We start from the raw sequence: 22,697 nt of genomic DNA on the forward strand, positions 1-22,697 counted from the left end.
GGGAGAGCAGAGAAGGCTCCCTGGAGGAGGCAGATTCATTCAAGTTGGACCTTGAACGATATTTAAGATTTGAATAGTCAGAGAAGGAGAAGAAAGACATACTAGGCAGGTGGAAGAGGTACCGTGGGGAGTGGCTGAAGCATCGATGCAAGACTACATCCATACAAAAGATGGTTATGTGGGCAGATTGCAGAGGGCTTTGAATGCCAAGCCAAGTGGAGCCTGTGGGTTTTATTCTCCTGGGCCACGGTGAGTGGTTTCAACAACTCAAACAAGAGAAGGATTGGATCTGATCATTACCGAGGGTAAAACTTGCCGTTATAAAAATGAATATGCCTACCTAAGACTGAGAAATATTGGCTGGAATAAGTGACCAGATTTTCAATTCCTTCCCTGTGGGGGTTTGCTTCCTGCCAGAGGCAAAGAGGCCAAGAAGGATGATGTCACAGGGGCCGTGGGATGCCTCCTGTCCAGAGCAGGCAGCCAAATCGTGCTTACCGGAGACCGAGCGGCCAGGGAGACGAAAAAAGCATTTAGCACCATATACAAAACTTCCTCCGCTCTGTACAGCCCCAGTGGGCTCCTTGAGATCTGGGGAAACTATAGAAGGGAGACTGAGGCACAGAGGGACTAATAATATAGCAAGTTGGAGCTAGATAATCCTGAATCTGAATCCCCTTTCTACCCGTTAACTAGTTGTGTAACCTCAGGGACAAATCGCTTAACTTTTCTGAGGCCCCATTTTCTCATCTGCAAAACAGGATAATAATGGTGACTATTGGCCAGGCGTGGTGGCTCATGCCTGTAATCCTAGCACTTAAGGAGGCCAAGGCAGGTGGATCACCTGAGTTCAGAAGTTCGAGACCAGCCTGTCCAACATGGTAAAACCCCATCTCTACTAAACATACAAAAAAATGTATCTGGGCATGGTGGTGGGTGCCTGTAATCCCAGCTACTCAGGAGGCGGAGGCAGGAGAATCGCTTGAACCTGGGAGGTGGAGGTTGCAGTGCGCTGAGATTGTACCATTGCACTCCAGCCTGGATGACAAGAGCAAAACTCCATCTCAATAATAATAATAATAATAACTACTTCACAGGGTGATAGTGAGGTTGCAGTGAGAGAATATAGAGTGTTTCTGTCAAGCTGCTGTGCGTGCATTAAATGCTCACCAGATAGATGGTAGCTGTTGGAAGAGCTCCGGAGACTTTGGAGAGGCTCAGCGCATAGGCTTTCCTAACCTCTCACTTCCCCTTCCTCCCTTAGCCCTTCCTGCTGATTGTCCTCTGACCAGGCTGCGATCCACCCCAGGAATAGCCAGAGAAGAGTGGGAATGAAAAGTGTAGATGCTTGCCTGGGAGTTTTACAGTCACAGAAAACCAAAGCATAGCATGTATTTTTCACCACTTCTCTGAAGAGGGTAGGATATGCATCATACCTTGTTTTTCCTAAGTCCTTTGAAATTTTCGCTATAAATGGTAAAACACGTCAATGAATTTCCCCATGAATATTTATTGAAATGGCACTTTTAATACAAAGCCATTTGAAAAGTGAACCTCCAAGGAAAATGCATTTTGTGCAGCCATGGATCTTAAAATATTTACTATGAATATGCTCATCTTAGAAATATTACACATTGCTTTTTTATTATTTGTTCTGGATGAAATCGCAGGGATTTGGCTTAGATGGTTTGTACAAGCTAAACAGTATTGGCAAGATGATTTTCTGGACTCTATTCAACTTTCTTTCTTTCCAGTTCTTGATGTGTTGGTTTCTGGCAATTTTTTCAAAGATGTCTCTGGGATTTGCAAACAGTCAGTGAATGGGGGCTAAACACACACCTGCTAACAGATAAGTTATGAAAACAAACAATTTGAGAAATATGGATACTTGAGCTGGAACAATCTTAGAGGTTGTCTGATCCGATGCCTTTGCTTATACAGGAAGGTGACCTGAACGCCATTTCTCACCCCTCTGATCAGACTGGCAAAAGTTGAAAAGAGTAGTAACTCTTAAAATCTTTAAAGATGCAGGAAATAAGTGTTTCATACATTGCTGGTGGCAGGGACATGAATTGCTACAGACATTTTGGAGAGCAGACCACCCATATCAGTTAAAATTAAAACTAGACAAACCCTTTGAATCAGGAATTTTCCTTCTGGGAATCTGTCCTATAGAACAAAAAGCATGGCAGGGCATGGTGGCTCACGTCTGCAATTCCAGCACTTTGGGAGGCCGAGGCTGACAGATCACGAGGTCAGGAGTTTGAGACCAGCCTGACTAATATGGTGAAACCCCGTCTCTACTAAAAATACAAAAATTAGCCAGGCATGGTGTGGGTGCCTGTAATTCCAGCTACTCAGGAGGCCTAGGCAGGAGAATCGCTTGAACCCAGGAGGCAGAAGTTGCAGTGAGTGGAGATTGCGCCACTGCGCTCCAGCCTGGGTGACAGAGCGAGACTCCATCTCAAAAAAAAAAAAAAAAAAAAAAAGCACTAATGTGCAAATACCTGTGTAGAGTAATGCTTGTCAAAGCATAGTTTGTAGTGGTACCTGTTGCAGCATCTAAAAACAGCCTGGATATCCATCAAAAGGGAAATGTGTGAATAAGTTGTTCCCCGATTCTGTAGACTAGTGGTCCCTAAGCATTTCTGATTGCTCATTTGATGATAGCATGCACTTCCAAAAGATGGATATTTATTTGCATGTGTGAATATCTTAAGTGTAGGATAAACAAACGGAAAATAGAAATTTTAAAGAGAAGAGATCAAAATAAATAGAGATAAAATTTTGAATATGTTTTCCTTGTGCCAGTACAGTGTATACACCTCATTCTGGAGATTCCCAACTAGAGAATATTAGATTTGCCTTCTAAAGGAATGAATGTTGTGCATCATTTAGGGGCAAATTAAGTAGAAAACACAGAAAAATCATTTTATTACATTTTTGCAGAAACAAATGATGGCCCCCAAATTTTTATATCTATATCTATAGACATATAGACACAGACAGAAATGTAGATATATACACGTATGCTTTTATATATTTATATGTGAATGGTGTGATAATGGTGTGAATGAATAATACCAGGCTGTCACTGGTTACTATATCGGGGGCTGAACATAAAGGTAGAAAAAGGAGAAGGATTGGGGAAAAATAAGATACAAAACTACAGGCCGGGCACAGTGGCTCACACCTGTAACACTAGCACTTTGGGGGGCTGAGGTGGGAGGATCAGTTGAGGTCAGGAGTTTGAGACCAGCCTGGCCAACACGGTCTATACTAAAAATACCAAAATTTGGCTATGCACAGTGGCTCATGCCTGTAATCCCAGCACTTTGGGAGGCCAAGGCGGGCAGATCACCTGTGGTCGGGAGTTTGAGACCAGCCTGGCAGACATGGTGAAACCTCATCTCTACTAAAAATACGAAAATGAGCTGGGCATGGTAGTGCATGCCTATAATCCCAGCTACTTGGGAGACTGAAGCAAGAGAACCACTTGAACCTGGGAAGCGGAGGTTGCAATGAGCCAAGATCGGGCCACTGCACCCCAGCCTGGGCGACAAAGCAAGATTCCATCTCAAAAAAAAAAAAAAAAAAAAAAATTAGCTGGGCGTGCCTGTAGTCCCAGCTACTCGGGTTGGTTACCATTTTAATATTAACATGAACAGATCCTATTTCGGCCTCTCTCTGGGTTATTTTCTTCTCAGATCTCCATGTCTCAGCACAATGGTGCCATTCATTGGTCCCTTTGCAGCGACCGTCTGCGTGCCCACATCTATGCTGCATGGGCCCCACATTCCTGTGTCTTCATTTTGCACAGCTAGCAGACAGACAGGGGTCTCCCACGCCCAAGCCCAAGTGATCAAAAGGAGAATCCAATTGCCCAGCTCTGGTCAGGGTTCCCAGCAGTCCCATGAGCTCTGGCCAAGGAGACAAGGTCATGAAGTCAAACCCGGATGTCAGCTCCACTGCCCTGTTGGAGTGATAGTTCTCAGGGAAAATGATAGAGTCTTCCAAAGGTGCATGGCCAGTTAGAGGTAGGGTCAGTTGTCGCGCCCGAGTTCCCCAGACCCCAGGCAGGGTCCCTTTGGAATTGCTTCATTCTCCACATGCAAGGACTGGTGACCCTAAGAAGGACTTTCTCAGTGATTTATGGGATTCAGAGAAGCAAGAGGTGTCAAAATGGGACCTGGAAAAACAGCAGTGACTCACAGAGCAGAATGTGGCTTTTTAAAGGGGTGAAAGTAGATGAAGGTGTCTCTGGCTTATTTCCATCTGTTGTCCTTCAATGACTGAAAATCTGCATAGAACAGTCGGCTTATGGCGTCCACTGGTGAATGCAGCTCTCAGAGCTGAGAATTTGCTCCCTTCCAGTGTGTAAAACATCCTCTTCTTGGCCCCAGGCCTTGGCCTGACCCTGAGCAGGGTAAAAAGGCTCAGCCCACTGAAAGAGAGAGAGAGAGAATGAGAACGAGTGAGGGGTCCTAGCTGGCAGAAGGCTCTGCCATTACCTGGGGAGCCGAGGTTGGGATAAGCCCTGCTCAGCACTCAGATAGGCAGGAGCCTGCACCAGGTGCAGGCTACTTCCTTGATCAGAACTTGACGGTGCCAGAAATGGCCCCACTGCCCTTGGTTACTGGGCCATTTGAGGGGAAAATTGAATTATAATCCTAACATCCCTTGTACATCTGGAAATTTGTCATAGTAATTAAATGCTAATAAGGCAAGAGAGATTAAATGGATAGTTTCCTTAAAGATTACACTCCACCACCCAAGGTCAGGTAGAAATTATAAGTAATGTAGTGGTGTAGTCAGATCACTCCAGCTGAATAAATATCACGATGAGAAAGCAAGGGGTCGTTCAGTTTTCTATATTTGAATATCTCATTAGAGTCTGTGTCATTCAGAGACATATTGGGTGGCAGAAAGGTGATATTTAAGGTCTCTCATGGAAAGCCAAGCCCTTAATTATCTGATGGAGGTTAATGTGACCACGGAACAGGGGAAGTCTGGGTGTAACCGGGGAGAATGGATTGTGCTAAGAGCAGGTTTCGTGGATGGACCCATAGAGTGGGGCACCCCAACGGGAGGTCTGGGCAGAGTTTTCCTGCTTTGCTTTTTCCCTACCAGGCTGAATGTGGGGACCAGATGCATTCTCCTTGGCATAAAGAAGGGATGAGCACAGTTGTAAGGAATGAAAGTGCAGGAAATGAGCTCTCCACCACGGCAACGATGTAGGCAGAAGGCCAGCCAGCCTACAGGCCTGGAAAGGCTTTGCTGAGGATGCCGAAGGCTGCAGTGTAGTACGTGCAGGTGCAAGGGTAAGTGTGTGCAGCAGCGATGATGGCTGTGACTCTAGTGTAGATGGCCCTTCATGGGAATATAGTAGGCAGCCACGAAAATCGCTCCACAAGTTTCCTGCCTCCCAGGATTCGTACCCTTGTGTAATCCCCTCGCCTGCATGTGGGCTGGACCTAGCGATGTGCGTCTAACGAATACAATATGATAAAAGTGATGTGATGTCACGTCCAAGGTTCAGTTACCAAAAAAAAAAAAAAGACTGTGACTCCTGCCTTGTTTGCACTCTCCCTGGCTCTTCTCACTTGCTCACACTGGTGAAGCCAGCCACTGTATTGTGAGGTGCCCTGTGGAAAGGCCCAGGTGGCAGGGGACTGAGGGTGGCCTCTGACCAACAGCCAGCAAGAGGTCCGCAGTCTGACAGCCTGCAAGAAATGGAATCGTGCCATTATGCTACGTGAGTGAGCTTGGAACTGAGTTCTTCCCAAGGTGAGCCTTCAGCTGAGACTGCAGCCAAGGCCAACTTCTTGGTTACAGCCTCATCAGAGTCACTGAGCCAAAGGACACAGCTAAGCTATGCCTAGATTCCTGACCCGCAGAAACCCTGAGTTAACGAATGTTTGTTTTAAGTCATGGGTTTAAGCTGTGGCTAAGTTCTAGGGTAGTTCGTTACATGGCAGTGGGTAACTAACACAAGGAGCTTTAGACTTTATGATAATACTGGGGAGGCCTCAGGTTGACCAGTAGGCAGACCCTCCTTGCTGTGTCTCTGCATTCTCGCCCTTGCCCTATACCAGGGAGAGGAAGGTTCTTCCTGCACCTAGCCTGGAAGTGGAGTCTTTGTGTCCTACTTTGGGGCCTATGATAGATGGGTGGTTAATATTAAAAGAAAAAAAGTTTTGATATAGGTTTAATGAGCTTTAGGTAATGAGCTACAGAACCAGAAGAGGTAGAGAAGCTGCTGTTTCCCACCTACCTCAAGGCAAAAAAGAACAGTGCCCATGTGCAGTGGAGACTCTGAGTTGGAGCAAAGGTGTGGATTGTGCCATTAAACTATCGTTCTGAACATCCATGAACAGAGATTTTGACAGGTATCCTAACAACTTGTTTCCTATTCCTCAAGAGTTGGGAACAAGGGGTTGATCAAGAACTGTGGCAGCTCAGAACAATTCTCCAGCAAAATTTGGTGGCTGCCACATTTCTTTGCCTTTTACATCGGCAGCATGGAACGATGATAGCTCAACTCAGTTCCTAAGCTTCTCAATAAACAACTGGTGGAAAAGCAACCAAATATCCTCAGCAACATATCCTCAGCTTGTGATTGGAAGAGAAAGGTACTATTTTCCAGGAAGATATTATTTTCTTGGAAAACTTTAAAAGCCAGGTGATTTAGAATTTTAATCCGTCCATCCTTCTATTTCATTAACATTTCTTGTGCCTCCTGTATACCAGGTCCTGTGCTAGGAGCTAAGGTTACAAAGATAAATGCAAAATACAACACTATCCCTGCCTCTACTGGCTTAAACATATAATGAAGGCAATATCTAAATATAGCTTTTCGGCCAGGCGCGGTGGCTCATGCCTGTAATCCTAGCACTTTGGGAGGCCCAGGGGGGTGGATCACCTGAGGTCAAGAGTTCAAGACCAGCCTGGGCAACATAGTGAAACCCCATCTCTACTAAAAATACAAAAATCATCCAGGTGTGGTGGCAGGTGCCTGTAATTCCAGCTACTGAGGAGGCTGAGGCAGGAGAACGGCATGAACCTGGGAGGCAGAGCATGCAGTGAGCCGAGATTACGCCACTGTACTCCAGCCTGGGCAACAGAGCAAGACTCCATCTCAAAAAAAAATATATATATATATATTATATATGTATAGCTTTTCAAGTGAGTAAAAAACATTGGAGAATTGTTTATGGAATCAAACACAGAAAACAAAGAATGGAAGGAATAAATAAAAATTATTTTTAGGGTATTATATTTTTCCCAGGGCATTATCCATTTTACAGAGGAGACCTGACAAAGATTGAGAAGCCAATTCTTGTGAAGTAAAAGCCTGTCATGATATCATTTGTTGAAGTCTATGTTTTGAGCTGGTACAAAAATCATTCCATGAGATTATGTTGTGGATGTGATAAGCAGAACTTTAGAAAGCCCAAGCTAGATGAGGATGGAGCCAATTCTTCTTTCAAACTTCTAATTTGTAAGATTCAGAGAGGGCAAGACACTTGCCCAAGATCATACAGCACATAAATTGTCCTTCTAGATTAGAACCTTGGCCTTCTCATTCCAAGCCAGCATTTTTATGATGCTCTTAGGTCACAAGAGAGCATCAAAGATATGGTTTTCATGACCAACAACCTGGTTTTCCTGGTGATGGATTAAGCAAGCATCAAGGACCTTGCTTACATGATGGTAGGTTCAGCAAGCACTTACTTTGTTCCCTGAATCAAGCTATACAATAACATAGCCACGCTGGAAAATGAGAAGAGGCATTAGACTGGACCCAAAATTGAGCCGAAAGATAGAAAGTAGATGGAAAGCTTAGAAGGAACCCACAGCCCAGGACCTAGCTGGGAATTCTGCCTCAGAAATACTGGTGCTTCCTACTGAGAGTGGGTGGAATTTGGGAGCAGGAGGTGGCCTAGGGGTAATTAACAGAGTCATTATTAAGGCGTCACACCTAAGGCAGAAGGCAGGATGGTTGACACCTCCACAATTCTCCTCTATTTTCATGAACACACAATCACTAAAATTTTGATAAAAATCCAAACCATGAAAAATATAGCAAAATCAAGAAATGAAAAAAACCTAACACCCAAGAAAATAGAGTTGATAGAGCAAACACGACAGAATATTTACATAAATATATTTAATATCTTCGGAGAGAGGCGAAAGAGTACCACGGCCATGAAGCACATCCAGATTGTTATAAAAATCAACGAGAAGTCTCATGAATAAAAAACATAAATATAGAAATCCATAGATGTGTTGAAGAGCAGAATGTGCACAGTGATGTGGAAATTATAAATTTTGACTATTAAAGAATTATCTCAGGACCCAGTACAATGGGATTGAGAGATAAAAAGTATGGAAGAAGAGCTGAGTGTGGAAACCGGATTTTTGAGTTCCAACACCAGTGCCAGAATGAGATTAAAGAAAAGAGATGGCAATATTCAAAGAGATAGTAGCTAATATGTACTAAAATTAAAGAAAGAAATCCAGTGTAATCCCAGCACTTTGGGAGGCCGAGGTGCATGGATCATGAGGTCAAGAGATCAAGACCATCCTGGCCAACATGGTGAAAACCCCATCTCTACTAAAAATACAAAAATTAGCTGGGCATGGTGGTGGGCGCCTGTAGTCCCAGCTACGAGGCTGAGGCAGGAGAATCACTTGAACCTGCGGGGCGGAGGTTGCAGTGAGCCGAGATCGCTCCACTGCACTCCAGCTTGGCAACACAGCGAAACTCCATCCAAAAAAAAAAAGAGAGAGAGAGAAGGAAGGAAGGAAGGAAAGAAGGAAAGAAAAAGAAAGAAAGAAAGAAAGAAAGAAAGAAAGAAAGAAAGAAAGAAAGAAAGAAAGAAGAAAGAAAGAAAGAAAGAAAGAGGGAGGAAGGCAGGAAGAGAAAAAGAGAGAGAAAGAAAGAAAGACAGAAAGAAAGAAGAAAGAAGAAAGAAAGAAAAAGAAAGAGAGAAGAGAGAGCGAGAGAGAGGGAAGGAGGGAGGGAAGGAAGGAAGGAAAGAAGAAAAGAAAGAAGAAAGAAAGGAAGGAAAGAAAAAAAGAAAGAAAGAAGAAAGAAAGAAAGAAAGAAAGAGAAAGAAAGAAAGAAAGAAGAAAGAAAAAGAAATTGAAAGTTGCACTATGTGCCGAGCAGAATACATTTTTAAAAATAATACAGATCTGGCCAATATAAATTGGGAATGTTCCTTTACTTCACAAGTAGATGATTCTGCTAATGTCAAGGCAATGGGTTGAGGAGATTAGCTCTGAATTCATTATTATGACTTGGATATCACCGATCCCCTTGGATGATGCTTCAAAATATCCACTACATGCAACATGATCCAATGGCCAGTGCTTCTCTACGGACCACAAAGCATGCTCTGATTGCTGGACTTTTTCCTTATTAGTGTTGTGGTGTACCAATGATCCCCACCTCCTGGTGTTCATGCCTTTGTGCAATCCCCTCCCCTTGGATGTGACTAGGGCCTGTGACTCGCTTCTAACCAGTAGAATGTGGCAAAGATGAAGGGATGTCACTCCTGTAGTTAAATTATGAATGTTAGACTGTCTCACTCTCTGGGCCTTGAAGAAGCCAACAGCCATGTGGTGAACATGGAGATACCCACATGTCAAGGAACAGTGGATGGCCTCTAGGAGCTGAGGGCCTCTGTCCTACAACCACATGCAACTTAATTCTGTCAACGATCTAAGTGAGTTTGGATTCTTCCTGGTCAAATCTCCAGATGAAAACGCAGTCTGGCTGACATCTTGATTGCAGCCTGATGAGATCCTGAAGCAGAGAACCCAGTTAAACCATGCGCAGCCTCCGGACCCACAGAAACTGTGGAATGATAAATGCATGTTGTTTTAAGCTGCTCTGTTTGTGGTCATTTGTTGCTCAGCAACAGAAAACAAATACAGGTGATTCTGGTGAGGGATGATTTCAACCTTCGGCAAGTGCCATGGTACAACTGGATGGTTGAAGGCTTAGAAAGTATCTGTATTAGCACCACTATTCTGCTTCCCTGGGCTTCCTCCTAGACACAAACTAAATGTGTGCTCTGCCTTCCAAAGTGAGGGTAGATTATTCTGTCATCTGGATACCATAGATCTGACTGTGGGAGAAAGAATTATCTAAGTGAGTTGATGCCAAAGCCCAAGTGACCAGGCTCTTGCCACTTGTAATGCTCAGGATGGCTGGCATTGGATTCAGAGGGGCAGGTGTCTGCAACTGGAGCTCTTACAAATACATACATACTGCTGGGCTCAGACCCACCAAAGATTCTTGCCTATTAATTAATGTCTTGGAATAACAGGACCTTTCTTTGTCTAGGATTTGGTGACTTGGGATGAAAACTCTGGGCTCCTATCTTACGGCATTATGGTCCATCTCACTGACTTCCCTTCTTTGGAAAGGGATTTTTCTTCTGAGCAGGTTGTCAAGTAGTGGGGATGCTTGAGAAACAGCTCTTAAAACTCAGTTGCCTACCAAAATGTATTCTGGCAAAGAATGAGCAGTGAAATTAATGGACTTACTTGCAAATGAGCTGTCTGTGCACACTTGTCTCATTTCCAGCAACTTCTTGAAGAATTATAGGTATGCAGTGTGGGGCCAATCAGGTGGTTTAGTGGAATGAATCCACCTTCTGGTCCCAGCTCCACCACTCATTCCCACAGCATGACCTTGTATGAGACCCCTCCCCATTCCAAATCTCATTTTGCTCTTCTATAAACTAAAGCAGTGAAATTTTGGCTAACTCAGTCTCAGAAACCACATTTTCTCTTCCCTCCACATGGAAATAATAATGTTCACCTCACTGAGGCACATGTGGGATGATGTTTGTGGAACTTTGTGACCCAAAAGAATTTTGTTCACTGTTATTGATCATCATTATTCACACCTTCAAACCATGGATCTGTCACTGCTGATGCCTGAACCTGAGAAAAATTCTTAAGTACTAAAGACACCTTGGAAAGTTAATGCATTCAGCTCATGGTTGTGCTTATAATATCAACGGGGATTCTTTTTATTTTTGACATAAAGATTCCTCATTTTATATTGCCTCATTTAAGCTGATCTGCTCATATTTCCCATGGCAGGGACCTGGATGTCTGCAATGTGTCTGCACATTTGGGACCCTCCTGAGAACTTCCAGAAGTTCAAAATCTATCTTCAGTCACAAAAGGGAGCACTGCAGACAAATATACTCAAATAAACTTTCTGGGATCCTGGCCTTTTTCTACATATTGTATAGATTTTCATCCTGGCATACTGTATAATAGACATTCCAAGGAGAGTATGAAGATGGGGAGCCACATATAACTCCCTCTGTTCCTCCAATTTCTGGCATATAGAGGGATAAGAGGGAAAGACAGAGGGGGAAACTCACAGTGGCATCATTTACCTCTCCTCCAACAGCAGCAATTCAGCTCTGCCCCAAGCTTGCATGTCCCACTTTGCAAAATCAAAGCTATATGGTTAACCACACCTACCCTCCCTAGAAGGGAGTTTACTGTCTATAAGGTGTTACACAAGCATGTCCCCTGAAGGGGCTAAAGAGGTCTTATCCCCAATCCAAGTAATTTATCAAATAATTCCTTCCAATACCACATCATATACTCCATGAAAGAAGTTACAGTAACTACAAAAGGGCCATACTTTGACAATCATTACAAATTGGAATCCCAGTCCTCTCATTTTTCAAGCAGAGATAATAAATAATAACCACACCAAAGGGTTAAACATTAAATGAGACAACTGATGGTTTGGGCTGGACACCTTATGAATTATTGTCTATGGCTATATGGGTGACCTCACCATGTACCAACTTAAAAATGCTACTTGTCTTGGCTGACTAAGCACAGCTTTCTATTGAGCATTTGCACTCAGCTCAATTCCTGTGAAAAGTAACCTCCCAATCCTACAAGCTCAAGTTGGACTGAGTTTCAGGCTTTATCTAAATCAGCCACAGAGATAGAGAATGTCAGAGCCCCAGGGCTTTTCAATTCAACCCATTTGCACCATGTTCTGAGTTATAAGTAACAGAAATTAAACTCAACCCAACTTAAACAATAAGCAGAATTTATTAGCTCATATAACAAAAGAAGTCCAGAGGTAAGGCCAATCTCAAGCAAGGCTTGATCCTGTACTAAAACAATTTCACCAAGGACTTGATTTCTTTCTGCCTCTCTTCAGTGGTGTCAGCTTCACATGATTCCTGGTCATGATCCCAAGGCCCAAGGTGGTCATCATAAAGACCCAGGAATACTACTACCTTTTTCACATTCAACAGGGGAATTAAAACAGCTTCTACCCAACATTCCCAAAAGTCTTGAAATTCCCTCTGGCTTCATTGCCTTAACTCACAAGATCATACCTAACCCAGTCACCATAGCTGGTAAGATGAAAGGTGTCATTGGCTTAATCCAGGACATGTATTCCACCCCTGGAGAGGTTCTGGCAGATGATATGAATTCCCAAACAGAAATGGGGGGTTGCTGGGAAAGGAAATGGAAGAATGAATGTGGATGCAACCAGCAAGACCTACCACTTCCCCCATTTTATGGAAAGGAAACTGAGACTGGAGATAGGAAAAGCCTTGTCCAAGATGGCAGATAAGAGCTGGGACTACAACCTGGCCCTTCAGTCTGACGACTCTACATTATTTCCACTCTACTTTATCCCCACCTTGTTCAGACCAACTCACCCAATATTGAGTGGTGATAAATAGGAGGTCAGACGAATCAATTTCTCCCTATAGTGAAATGAACCCCTTTGGAGTCATCACATTTCAGATACCTCCAATGGGTTTCCAAACAAGTCAGCAGAAAACAAATCTGTGTCCCAAGAATTCTTGCAGTCATAACATCAACCTCAGCACTTCTCCTCTCCTCTTGGGGCCCCCTAAGAACCAAGTGGCTATTGCTACTTTTAAGAGGAGAATGCATTCTGATATGCAAACATTATCACAGATTCTTGCACTCAAAATCTAATTTCAGCTGCAAGAGACTTCATTATAAGATGTCCACATAATTAAGCAGCTTTCTTCCCAGGGTTTGGAAGCCTGTCTATTCTTCTCTCTCATTTACACTTCACTGGGATTACCAGAATGTGTTTTAGTTTTTTAAAATTACATATTTTGGTTTTTCCAATTTGATCCACAACGGGAGATGAAATCCATAAAAATTGCATGTTTTAACACAGGTTTGGGTAACTCTGCAGCCTTGCTATTAAAGTTGGAATCTGTAGACAGTCAGGGTTTCTCTGTTCTGTTCTAACTGGTTCCTGATGCATTTGCCACACTTCTGCCCTACACACAGAGCAGCTCTTATTCCCTGGCCGGTTGGGACAGTATCCTCTTTACTGAGAAGCTAAGAGCTGTAGATGAGACCTAACTTGGAGAAAAACAAATGGACTTTCCTGCAAGCACAGACAGATCCCTGTTCCTGTTTCTGATGAGACCTCCTACATAGGCAGACCTGGGATGAAGGCTGTGCGGACCACCACCAGCTGACAGGGCCTTTGCTCTTCCTTGCTCATCCAACATCCGGGAGCACCTGCCAAGTGCCAGGTGCCTTGCCGTATGGACTGACTCAAAGTAAACTGGATGGACACTGACCCCATCATTCTACTTGTCTGCAGTCTTCACTAAGGTACACAGTCATCTACAAGGCCACAGGAGCTGGTGACGCTCTACCTGGAGAGAGATGACATCTCTGGGCACCTGGCAGCAGTGAATGTACCAATCCAACTACCAGGAAAAGCCTGGTGCTGTTGCTCTCCCCAGACCCCGGCTCCAGTCCCGGTCACTCCTCTCTCCACACTTTGCCCTTCCCAGCCTCCGTGGCTTCCCCGCTGCCACACCTGCCATCGCTTTCGAGGATCTAGGTTTGCTCTGGGATGCGGGTGTGCCCTGGCTACCCCGTCCAAGGCAGTGTGGAAACTCCCAAGGGGTCTCAATTGCTCCTAATACTAGGGAGAAATAGCCCCATCAGGGGCCTTCGCAGATTGGATGCTGAAGATATCCTGAGCCAATAAACATTTTCAAAGACCTTGGTGTTTCTAGCTTTGAGCTGAACTGAGTTGATGCTATGGGAGGGTCAAGAACAGCTTCGCATCAGTGTGGGTTTGGGGGAACCCCAGGAAGGATTTGGAGGCCACCAGGGGCACAGACGCCCAAACCCACCCACTGGCCAAACTGAAGGTTGGAGGAAGCTTCCATTTGGGGAAGGGCAGCTCTACCGGGCCTTCCACCCCCTGCCTGTGCTCACAGCGGGTGGCTCTGGGTTCCCCATCATCAGGCTAGGAAGCAGAGGGTCAGGACATCTCAACGTCCAGCTCTCCCAGATCCCTCACCCTGCCTTCTCCTCCCAATGCAGCTTGGCTCAGGCTGAGGGGAGATCTCCCTGATAGCTGACCCAGAGCAGGACCATGGGGCCTGGCCAGGGTTATCCTAGGCCTGCAGAAGCCACTGAGGGGCTGCCTGAGTTCAGGCCCACCCACCTTCCCCACCTCCACAGGGGCCAGCGTGCAACTGGATTGCCAGAATCCCCCCTGCATCTCGGCCACCTTGAGCATCGCTCCCGGGTTGCACTCCTACCCTCCATACTTGAACCTCCTGGCCTCTATAGCCTCACTTGTGAGCCCAAGATGTGTAGCATACGTTGACCCCCATCCCAGGCTGGCAGGGCCTGACCTAGGGGTCAGGCTGAGTACTAACTAGCTCTCATGACCCCAGTGTGGGACCCCCAGAGAGAACAGGGCCCCTATGGGTGGAGCACCAGTCCCAGTGATCCCCAAGACACAGCCCTTACAATCTCCCAGTGCCGACTCCCAAGACCCATCCTGTTGGTGTACAGGTCCCCAGGGGTCCTGGGCTCCCCTGGAACTTCAGCTCCTGCCCTCTTCCCCACGCCCCCATGCTTACACCTTGCTTCTGGGGCATGACTTGAATCTCCAGCTTCCCTGAGGATAGCTGGAGGAAGAAGCCAGGCAAGGAGGCCCCACGCCCCGGAGCATGGTGTAGGAGGGGTTGAAGGGGGTGGTGGGCAGTGCACAGACTTAATGTGACTGGTCTTCAGGTCAGTGTCTGCATTGGCTTGGGCGAGGTCGGGGGCAGTCCTCAACCCTGCCCATCGTGCAGCCAGCCCAGCCACAGAGAAAAGAGAGGCAAGGCTGCAGAGTTTGTGGTGCCCGTAGTCACACCACACACACATTTATGGGATGTCAGACACACGGCCAGGGCCGCACACCCTGGAAGCAGCAGTCTTTGTGCCCACCTCCATCCCAATGGTCCTCGCTGCTCAGAGCATAAATGCCTGCCCAGCCTGGCATCCCAGAGTCGAACACCCTGACGAGCAACTCTATGCCAGAGCTAGACACAGGAAGCCCAGGGCCTCCTGGATCGCAGGGAGGGCATGTGTATCTGTGTGAGAGAGACAGCCAGCCAGCCCCCAGGAGCACACGGTCTGGCACCTGTGCGTGGCTGCGTTTGTATCTGGGGGCGCCTGGCACACCCCACGTGGGTGGCTTCGCTGCGTCAAGACGGGGCTATGAGCCTAGAGTGGTGTCTGAGTGTCTGAGGTGTGGGTTCGTGGCCAGGTATGTGTGTCCATTTGTGTTCGCCTTGTGATGTGTGTCTGTTGTGTCCAGGTCTCCTTGTGCGGGAGACAGCACCAGGGTGGGCCCCCCACCCACCGTTCATCCCAGTGAGGCCACGGGCCTGAGCGTCAGAGTGGGGTGCGCAGCCCCGTGGTGAGATTGCGTCACTCAGCGGGGGCGGCGGCGTGGGCCAGGCCTATCATCTGGGCACATACTCCCTGGGCAGCCCCGTCCAGTTGTGGTCACGCAGGGCCTGGTCCACTGTCCGGATGTAGCCATTGATCAAGTCTTTCATCTCCGGGGTGAAGGGCTCAGGGTCGTGGGAGCGCCGGCCACGCCTCCGGAAGCTGCCCTCCTTGTTGTTCTCCACGCAGAGCAGCCGCTCCTCGCTCACAGACACGTTGAGGAAGGCCACCATCTCCCGCAACGTGGGCACCAGGCTGCGCCGCAGCTCCTCATAGTGCACCACCAGCAGCCGCTTCCCGTACTTGAGCCAGTCCAGGACGTGTGAGGACCACCACGAGGCGTAGCTGTTGACGAAGTCCGGCCACTCTAGAGTGAGGACAGGAGAGACACAGACTCAGGGATTGGCCCTGCCAGGGCTGCCGGTCCCCAGGGGGCTGCTTCGGGGAGGGAAGCGGGCAGGGTTTTCCACTGTCCGCTGCCTAGAGTCAACCTGGCCTTCCCCATGGAGGAGGACCCTTTGGTGGCTGAGCAGTGTGTTTATGGTGGGCGGGGGCAGCTCTGGGCATCTTGGTGGGATGAGGATGCTGTGCAGGCTCCATTTCCCATCCCGGGTCCTCCTAGAAAGCTAAGTCAGCGTGGTGCCTGATGGGCTTGTGGTTTGTGGTTTGATGTGTCTTGTGGTTTGATTGCCAGTTTGAATCTGTGAAACTGCCAGGCAGTAGGACATACAGTGAAGCCACAGACGGGGTGGCCTCGGACTTTTGCAGGTAATCTACTTTATGAGCTTTCTTTTCCAGAAAATTAAGAAATTAATTTTGGGGGAGGGGCGTGCAGGGTCCAAATATCAGAAATCATCCCAATAAGAAGTTTCCATTATTGGACTATCAACACACCTCAAATGCCATGTGAAGCGTTTGCTTTCTCTACTCTTCACAATGACCCTAGGAGACAGGGCCTATCCTTGTTTTTAAGATGAGAAAACAGGTTCAGAAGACAAGATAAGCAGCTTTCCTGGAATTATACGGCTCATAAGAGGCAGAGGAGGCGTCAGAGATCAGCCTGCCTGACTGTCGGGGGCTGTCTAGGTAGAGGATGATGGGGGAAAGGGACGACTAGAGACTGGCAGAGGCCACCCACTGGGTGATCCAGTAACAAGTGGACAGGAGCACAAGCTGGCCTGGCCACGGGCCCTGTGACTTCTCCTCTCACCCCACTCTGCCTGGACACTGCTTTGTTTCTGACCAACTTCATTTCACATCACTTACCACCCAGACTCTATTTGTCACCACCCAAAGGCTCAGCTGTGTGTGCCTCGAGGGCAGAGACCCTGACCTCATTAGCCTGCGCTCCTGGTACCTTGCCCCATGCCTGGCACCCAGGAAGGCTTCAGCAAGTGTGAGTCAGAAGACTGATTCCATGAATAAAGCTGCAGTGGGGAACAGGCCAATCTGACCCAGAATCAGACACTCTGGATGTTGGGGCCCAGATGCTTGTATGCCCCCCAACTTCACAGAGAGTCCTAACCCACCATATCATGGTATTAGGGATGGGGGCTTTGGGAGGCGATTAGAATCAGATGTGGTCATGAGGGTGGGGCCCTTGTGATGGAATTAGTGCCTTTATCAGAAGAGTCACCAGAGAGCTCTTGGGGACATGTGAGGACACAGTGAGAAGGCAGCTGTCTCCAAGCCTGGAAACAGGCCCTTCCTGGGAATGGAATTAGCCAGCACTTTGATCTTGGACTTCCCAGCCTCCAAGACTATGAGAAGTAAATGTCTGTTGCTTAAGCACCACCCCCTTGCCCCCTCCCCCAGTTTTGTGGTATTTTGTTATGGCAGCCAGAGCTGACTAAGACATTGGGTGTGAGTCCCAGCTCTGCTGCTCACCACCAAGGCCGAGTCCTGCAGCCATATTCTCTGGGCTCATCTGGAATGTAGGGCTGATGTGATTTCCCCACCACTGTGAAGAGTCAGTAAGAGGCAGCTTAGGAGGGAGTTAACATGCTGAGCTCTGACCAGAGACCAGGCAGGCACATCATCTCACTGCTCCCTGAATGCCCCACGAGGTGCAGCTCTCATTCTATACAGGAGGAACCTGGTGCTGAACACAGAGGAAGGTGCAAAGCAGGTCCATGTGCACCCCATGTGCTCTTCTCCCAGCCCTGCATGAGCTCCTGGGCAGAAGCAGAGATGGAAAGGGGTGCATATCACCCCACTACGCACTCATGGAGGCAGAGAAGATTCTTGGTAATCAAGCTGGCATCTAGGTAAAATGCCTTGGCCTATGGACCTCAGCAGGCATGGGGGGCAAGGGGAGGAGGTGAACTCAAGCCCAGGCACAGCAGCACTAAGTCCCTAGCAGGATGGGGTTTGAGTGCCTACCTGTGTATACTGATCCTGCATCCTGTAGTGCCTACCTGTGTATATTGATCCCGCATCCTGATGGGCAACGTACCTGTACTGACAAGCCTCCCACCCCCACCACAAGGTCCTTGATTACCTTTGCTCTTCCAGTTGCGGTCAGCTGCATACCCCAGGTGCCCGGCACATTTTCTGTTGAATTCCGCCACCAGGGACCTGTATGGATTCCGGATTAGCAGGATGGCTGAATCAAACATCTCAATCTCCCTCCTGCCACTCTCATGGGTTTTGACACAGATGGTGCGTCGGCTCCGCCAGTGGTCCTTTTCACCCTTGAACCCTGCAGGGAAAAATGAGAGGGTCTCTGTGGAGCATGGTGCCCGGGGGCCCCCAACCATAGCAGCAGACAGGTTGGGGAAAGCTGGTATCAGGGGCATAAGAGAGGGCCCATGGAAGACACAGAGGACACTGAGAGGACCTATGGATGGTGACAGGAACGGCCTCCACAGAAGTGACCCTGTCCAAGGGAAAGTGACAGCAGGAGTTATCTAACAGTGGGGAAAGATGGCATCTGCAAGAGAAATGAGATGAGGTATTCCCTGAAGACCTCCAGGAGTCAGAGGGCAGAAGACCTGTCATTGCAGATGCACGCATATGTTTTGGGCATCTTCATAGAGATAATTTTACACAAGCATCACAAACAACCTTTGATTTAACCATAGCTGAAAACATAGCTGAATGAAGAGACTAAGGTGCAGAGTGAGCACGGGACTTGCTCAAGATCACACAACGCTGTGAAAAGAGCACCAGGGCTCTCTCCACATGCCACTGTGTGTCTCTGTGAGACCCCCAGCTTCCTCTCACCTCCCCACAATCAGGGCAGGATCCTGATTTACAGGTTCAATGGCTGTGAGCAGGTGTAGATCCACCCTCTGACCTGATGCCATGGTCCTATGACAGGGCCCAGCCTTGCCCCAGAGCAGGTCTGGTCAAGGCCTCATCCACAGTGCTTGAGCCTGGCCCTGAGGACCCAGGGTCCAGTTTCTATGAATGGAGCCTTGTTCCCATTGATCAGCCTATCGGGGGCCCTCTCCTTCCTTGGTCCCTTGCTACAGTACTGGGCACTAATGACTGACTACTGGCAGAGAAAGCCAGACTCTGCCCATTCATCCAGAGTCACACATTTATCAATGAAGGTTATGATGTGCTCACTGAGTTAGACTTTATTTTGGGGACAGAGGGCTAAGACTCAGACTTGTCTTTCAGCTTATGTTCTAGTAGAGGAAATAGCCTAAGTGCAGGCTACAGGGGCTTATGGAAACAAAGAGCAGGGGTCCCAAATCGTGGGATGTCCTAGAAGGCTTCCTGGGAAGAGGTCTCCTGAAACTAGTCTCCTCGCCACACCCAACGTAGCCCATGCACCCAGCTCTGAGACATGTTCCATAAGTGCTCATGTGCTTATCTTGGGCTCTTTGAAACAAAATGAGTCCTACCACCTGCCCCTCTGCAGGAATGGCTGAAAAGCATTTGTATCTGCAGTGAGCACTGAGGGATGCTTTGATGCCTGGAAAATGCAAGTCTCTTTTGAATCTGGAAGTCCGGGTTTACCCATTGAAACTCAACAAGCTTCAAACTCATCTCTGCCATGGGCCAAACACCAAAAGGTCTCGCTTTGATTCATTCTGTCAAACAGCTGGAAAATGCTATGAAAGGAAGAGTCAAACTGGAATGGATAAACTTGAGATCTAGTCTTTAACAACCCTGAGACCCGGGGTGCCTTCCATACTGCCTCGGCCTCTTCCAACAACAGCTATTCTGCCTTGCAGCTCAGACCACGTTCAACCTACCACAATAGATTTGGCAGTTGGGCATTGGAGATGTCTTGTGAATTGTGCGTGTGTGTGTGCGTGTGCGTGTGTGTATCACTCTGTCAGTGCTCTGAGGCCACTGGCCACATCTAATGGTCTTGTAAGGCTCAAAGATGTGTGTGAGGTATCTCCAAAGCATTTCTGAGGCAGTGTCAACCCAGCCTCTATAGCTGGCAATACCAGTCATCGGGCCACTTACCATATGTAGACCAAAACAGCTAGCTGCTTGAGTAAGGTAAGGGCCTTGGAGATGAACAAGGTGGGTAACTGCAGCCTGGACACAGTGGGTGATTCCCAGGGGACTAAGCCAGAGTAGACAGGGCTATGTGCTCATGTGGCCACTTCCTCCCTCACCTGAAGATGCCTGTAACCCTCGAGGCTCCCAGGGAGGATGAGGCTGCGTTATATGGACAACTATAGCTTTTTCCCAGAACTGAGATTGTTATGAGTGATTCCAGAGCCCAATGCCAAGCTCGGAAAGTTTCTGTTTCTCTAGGATGTTACTGACAGTATCAACTTTCTTAAATCAAACTCTGGTTAAGAACTTCAGAGAAAATGGGCCGGACATGGTGGCTCATGCCTGTAATCCCAACACTTTGGGAGGGCGAGGAGGGTGGATCACTTGAGGTCAGGAGTTTGAGACTAGCCTGGCCAACATTGTGAAACCCCTGTCTCTACTAAAATACAAAAATTAGCTGGGCGTTTTGGCAGGTGCCTGTAGTTCTAGCTACTCGGGAGGCTGAGACAGGAGAATTGCTTGAATCTGAGAGGTGGAGGTTGCAGCGAGCTGAGATCGTGCCACTGCACTCCATCCTGGGTGACAGAGTGAGAGTGAGACTCTATCTCAAAAAAAAAAACCAAAGAAAAAAAAAGAAGGAAGGAAGGAAGGAAGGAAGGAAGGAAGGAAGGAAGGAAAGAAGAAAGGAAGGAAGGAAGGAAGGAAGGAATCCAGAGATTCCTTGTTGCAGTGCTTGACAACAGAGAAATACAGAGTGCTTGACAACAGAGAAATACACTTTAATACATTTTGCCAAATTTGATGCCAATGGACTTGTCTGAGGTTTTGCATTCTTAAACAAAACACAGACTTCAGCCATTTAACTTAATTTCTCTTATTTCTCCAAGGGAAAGATTACAAATCAAAACTCTTAAAAGATTTTTGGACATTTTTTATTACATTTTGATGAACTATTTCTTGCCTCAAAAAAGGAATGAGCAGATTAGTTTCACCTCTAATTATTGAGGGTTCTAAAAATTAAGGAAAATTCAAGAAATGTTTATAGAGAGAAAATTCAAGCTGCTAGTCTTTCCCTTTGAATCCAGAATAGGCACGATCTCATGAAGTTCCGCTCTAAGTGGAGTCCTCGGGCTGCCTTCATCAGGGTCACCTGGGAGCTTGTTAGAAATAAAAATTCCCAGGCCCCACCTCAGACTACCTGAATCAGACTGTCAGGGGTGCGGGCCAGGACCAGGTGATTCTTTTTACTTAAAAATATTTTTATTAAAAAAGAATGAGTTTATATCCTTTCCAGGGACATGCATGAAGCTGGAAGCCATCATTCTCAGCAAACTAACACAGGAACAGAAAACCAAACACCACGTTCTCACTCATAAGTGGGAGTTGAACAATGAGAACACATGGACACAGGGAGGGGAACATCACACACGGGGGCCTGTCGGGGGGTGGGGGACAAGGGGAGGGAGAGCATTAGGACAAATACCTAATGCATGTGGGGCTTAAAACCTAGATGATGGGTTGATAAGTGCAGCAAACCACCTTGGCACATGTATACCTATGTAACAAACCTGCACGTTCTGCACATGCATCCCAGAACTTAAAGTAAAATAAAAAATAAAAATAAATATAAATATATTTATTATTATTTTAAACTGACACATGATAAATGTACATCTTCTTTATGGGGTGCAATGTGATATTTCAATGCATGTATATAATGTTTAATAATCAAATCAAAGTAATTAGGATATCCATCACCTCAAACATTTATCATTTCTTTGAGCTGGAAACATTCAAAATCCTCTCATCTGGCTACTTGAAAACATACAATCAATTATTATCAACTGTAGTCACCCTACAGTGCTATAAAACACTAGAACTTATTCCTCATATCTAGCTGTAATTTTGCATCCTTTAACCAACCTCTCCCTATCCTGCCCTCCCTCCTACCCTTCCCAGCCTCTAGTGACCACCGTTCTACTCTCCACATCAGTGGGATCAACTTTTTAAGCTTTGACATATGAATGAGAGCATGTGGTATTTATCTTTCTGTGCCTGGTTTATTTCACTTAACATAATGTCCCTTAGGCTCATCCATGTGGCCGTGAATTATAGCATTTCTTTTTTTTTTTTTTTTACGGCTAACTAGCCATTGTGTATATGTACCACATTTTAAAAATTCACGTATTGATGGATACTAAGGTTGATTCCATACCTTGGCTATTGTGTATGGTGCTGTAATAAGCATGAGAGTACAGATATCTCTTCAACATTCTCATTTCCTTTCCCTTGAATATATACCCAGCAGTGGGATTTCTGGATCATATATATGGCAATTCTGTTTTTTTTGAGGAGCCTCCGTACTGTTTTCCATAACAGCTATACTATTTTACATTCCCATCAATAGAGTATAAGAGTTC

The 22,697-nt window shown here is 46.7% G+C and overlaps 1 protein-coding gene across 11 annotated transcripts in view; it reads right to left on the minus strand.

The window, feature by feature from the left end:
• Positions 1-2,476: 2,476 nt before the first annotated feature.
• WSCD1 (WSC domain containing 1) overlaps positions 2,477-22,697 on the minus strand; it is a 65,694-nt gene continuing 45,473 nt past the window's right edge. For 6 of the 11 annotated variants that reach the window (XM_063629591.1, XM_055256983.2, XM_055256993.2 and 3 more), the window contains 3 exons: positions 18,311-18,511; positions 15,841-16,177; positions 2,477-4,444 (listed from right to left, as the gene is read on the minus strand). In XM_063629591.1, coding sequence (XP_063485661.1) covers positions 4,231-4,444; positions 15,841-16,177; positions 18,311-18,511 — 752 coding nt within the window. In that variant the 3' untranslated portion in view covers positions 2,477-4,230. Of the gene's footprint in view, positions 4,445-12,089; positions 16,178-18,310; positions 18,512-22,697 lie in introns of those variants that run through there. The other 5 variants (XM_055256989.2, XM_055256994.2, XM_055256988.2 and 2 more) reach the window with 1 other exon arrangement.

Source organism: Symphalangus syndactylus, chromosome 20 (assembly GCF_028878055.3).
Source record: "Symphalangus syndactylus isolate Jambi chromosome 20, NHGRI_mSymSyn1-v2.1_pri, whole genome shotgun sequence".
Classification (NCBI taxonomy): domain Eukaryota; kingdom Metazoa; phylum Chordata; class Mammalia; order Primates; family Hylobatidae; genus Symphalangus; species Symphalangus syndactylus.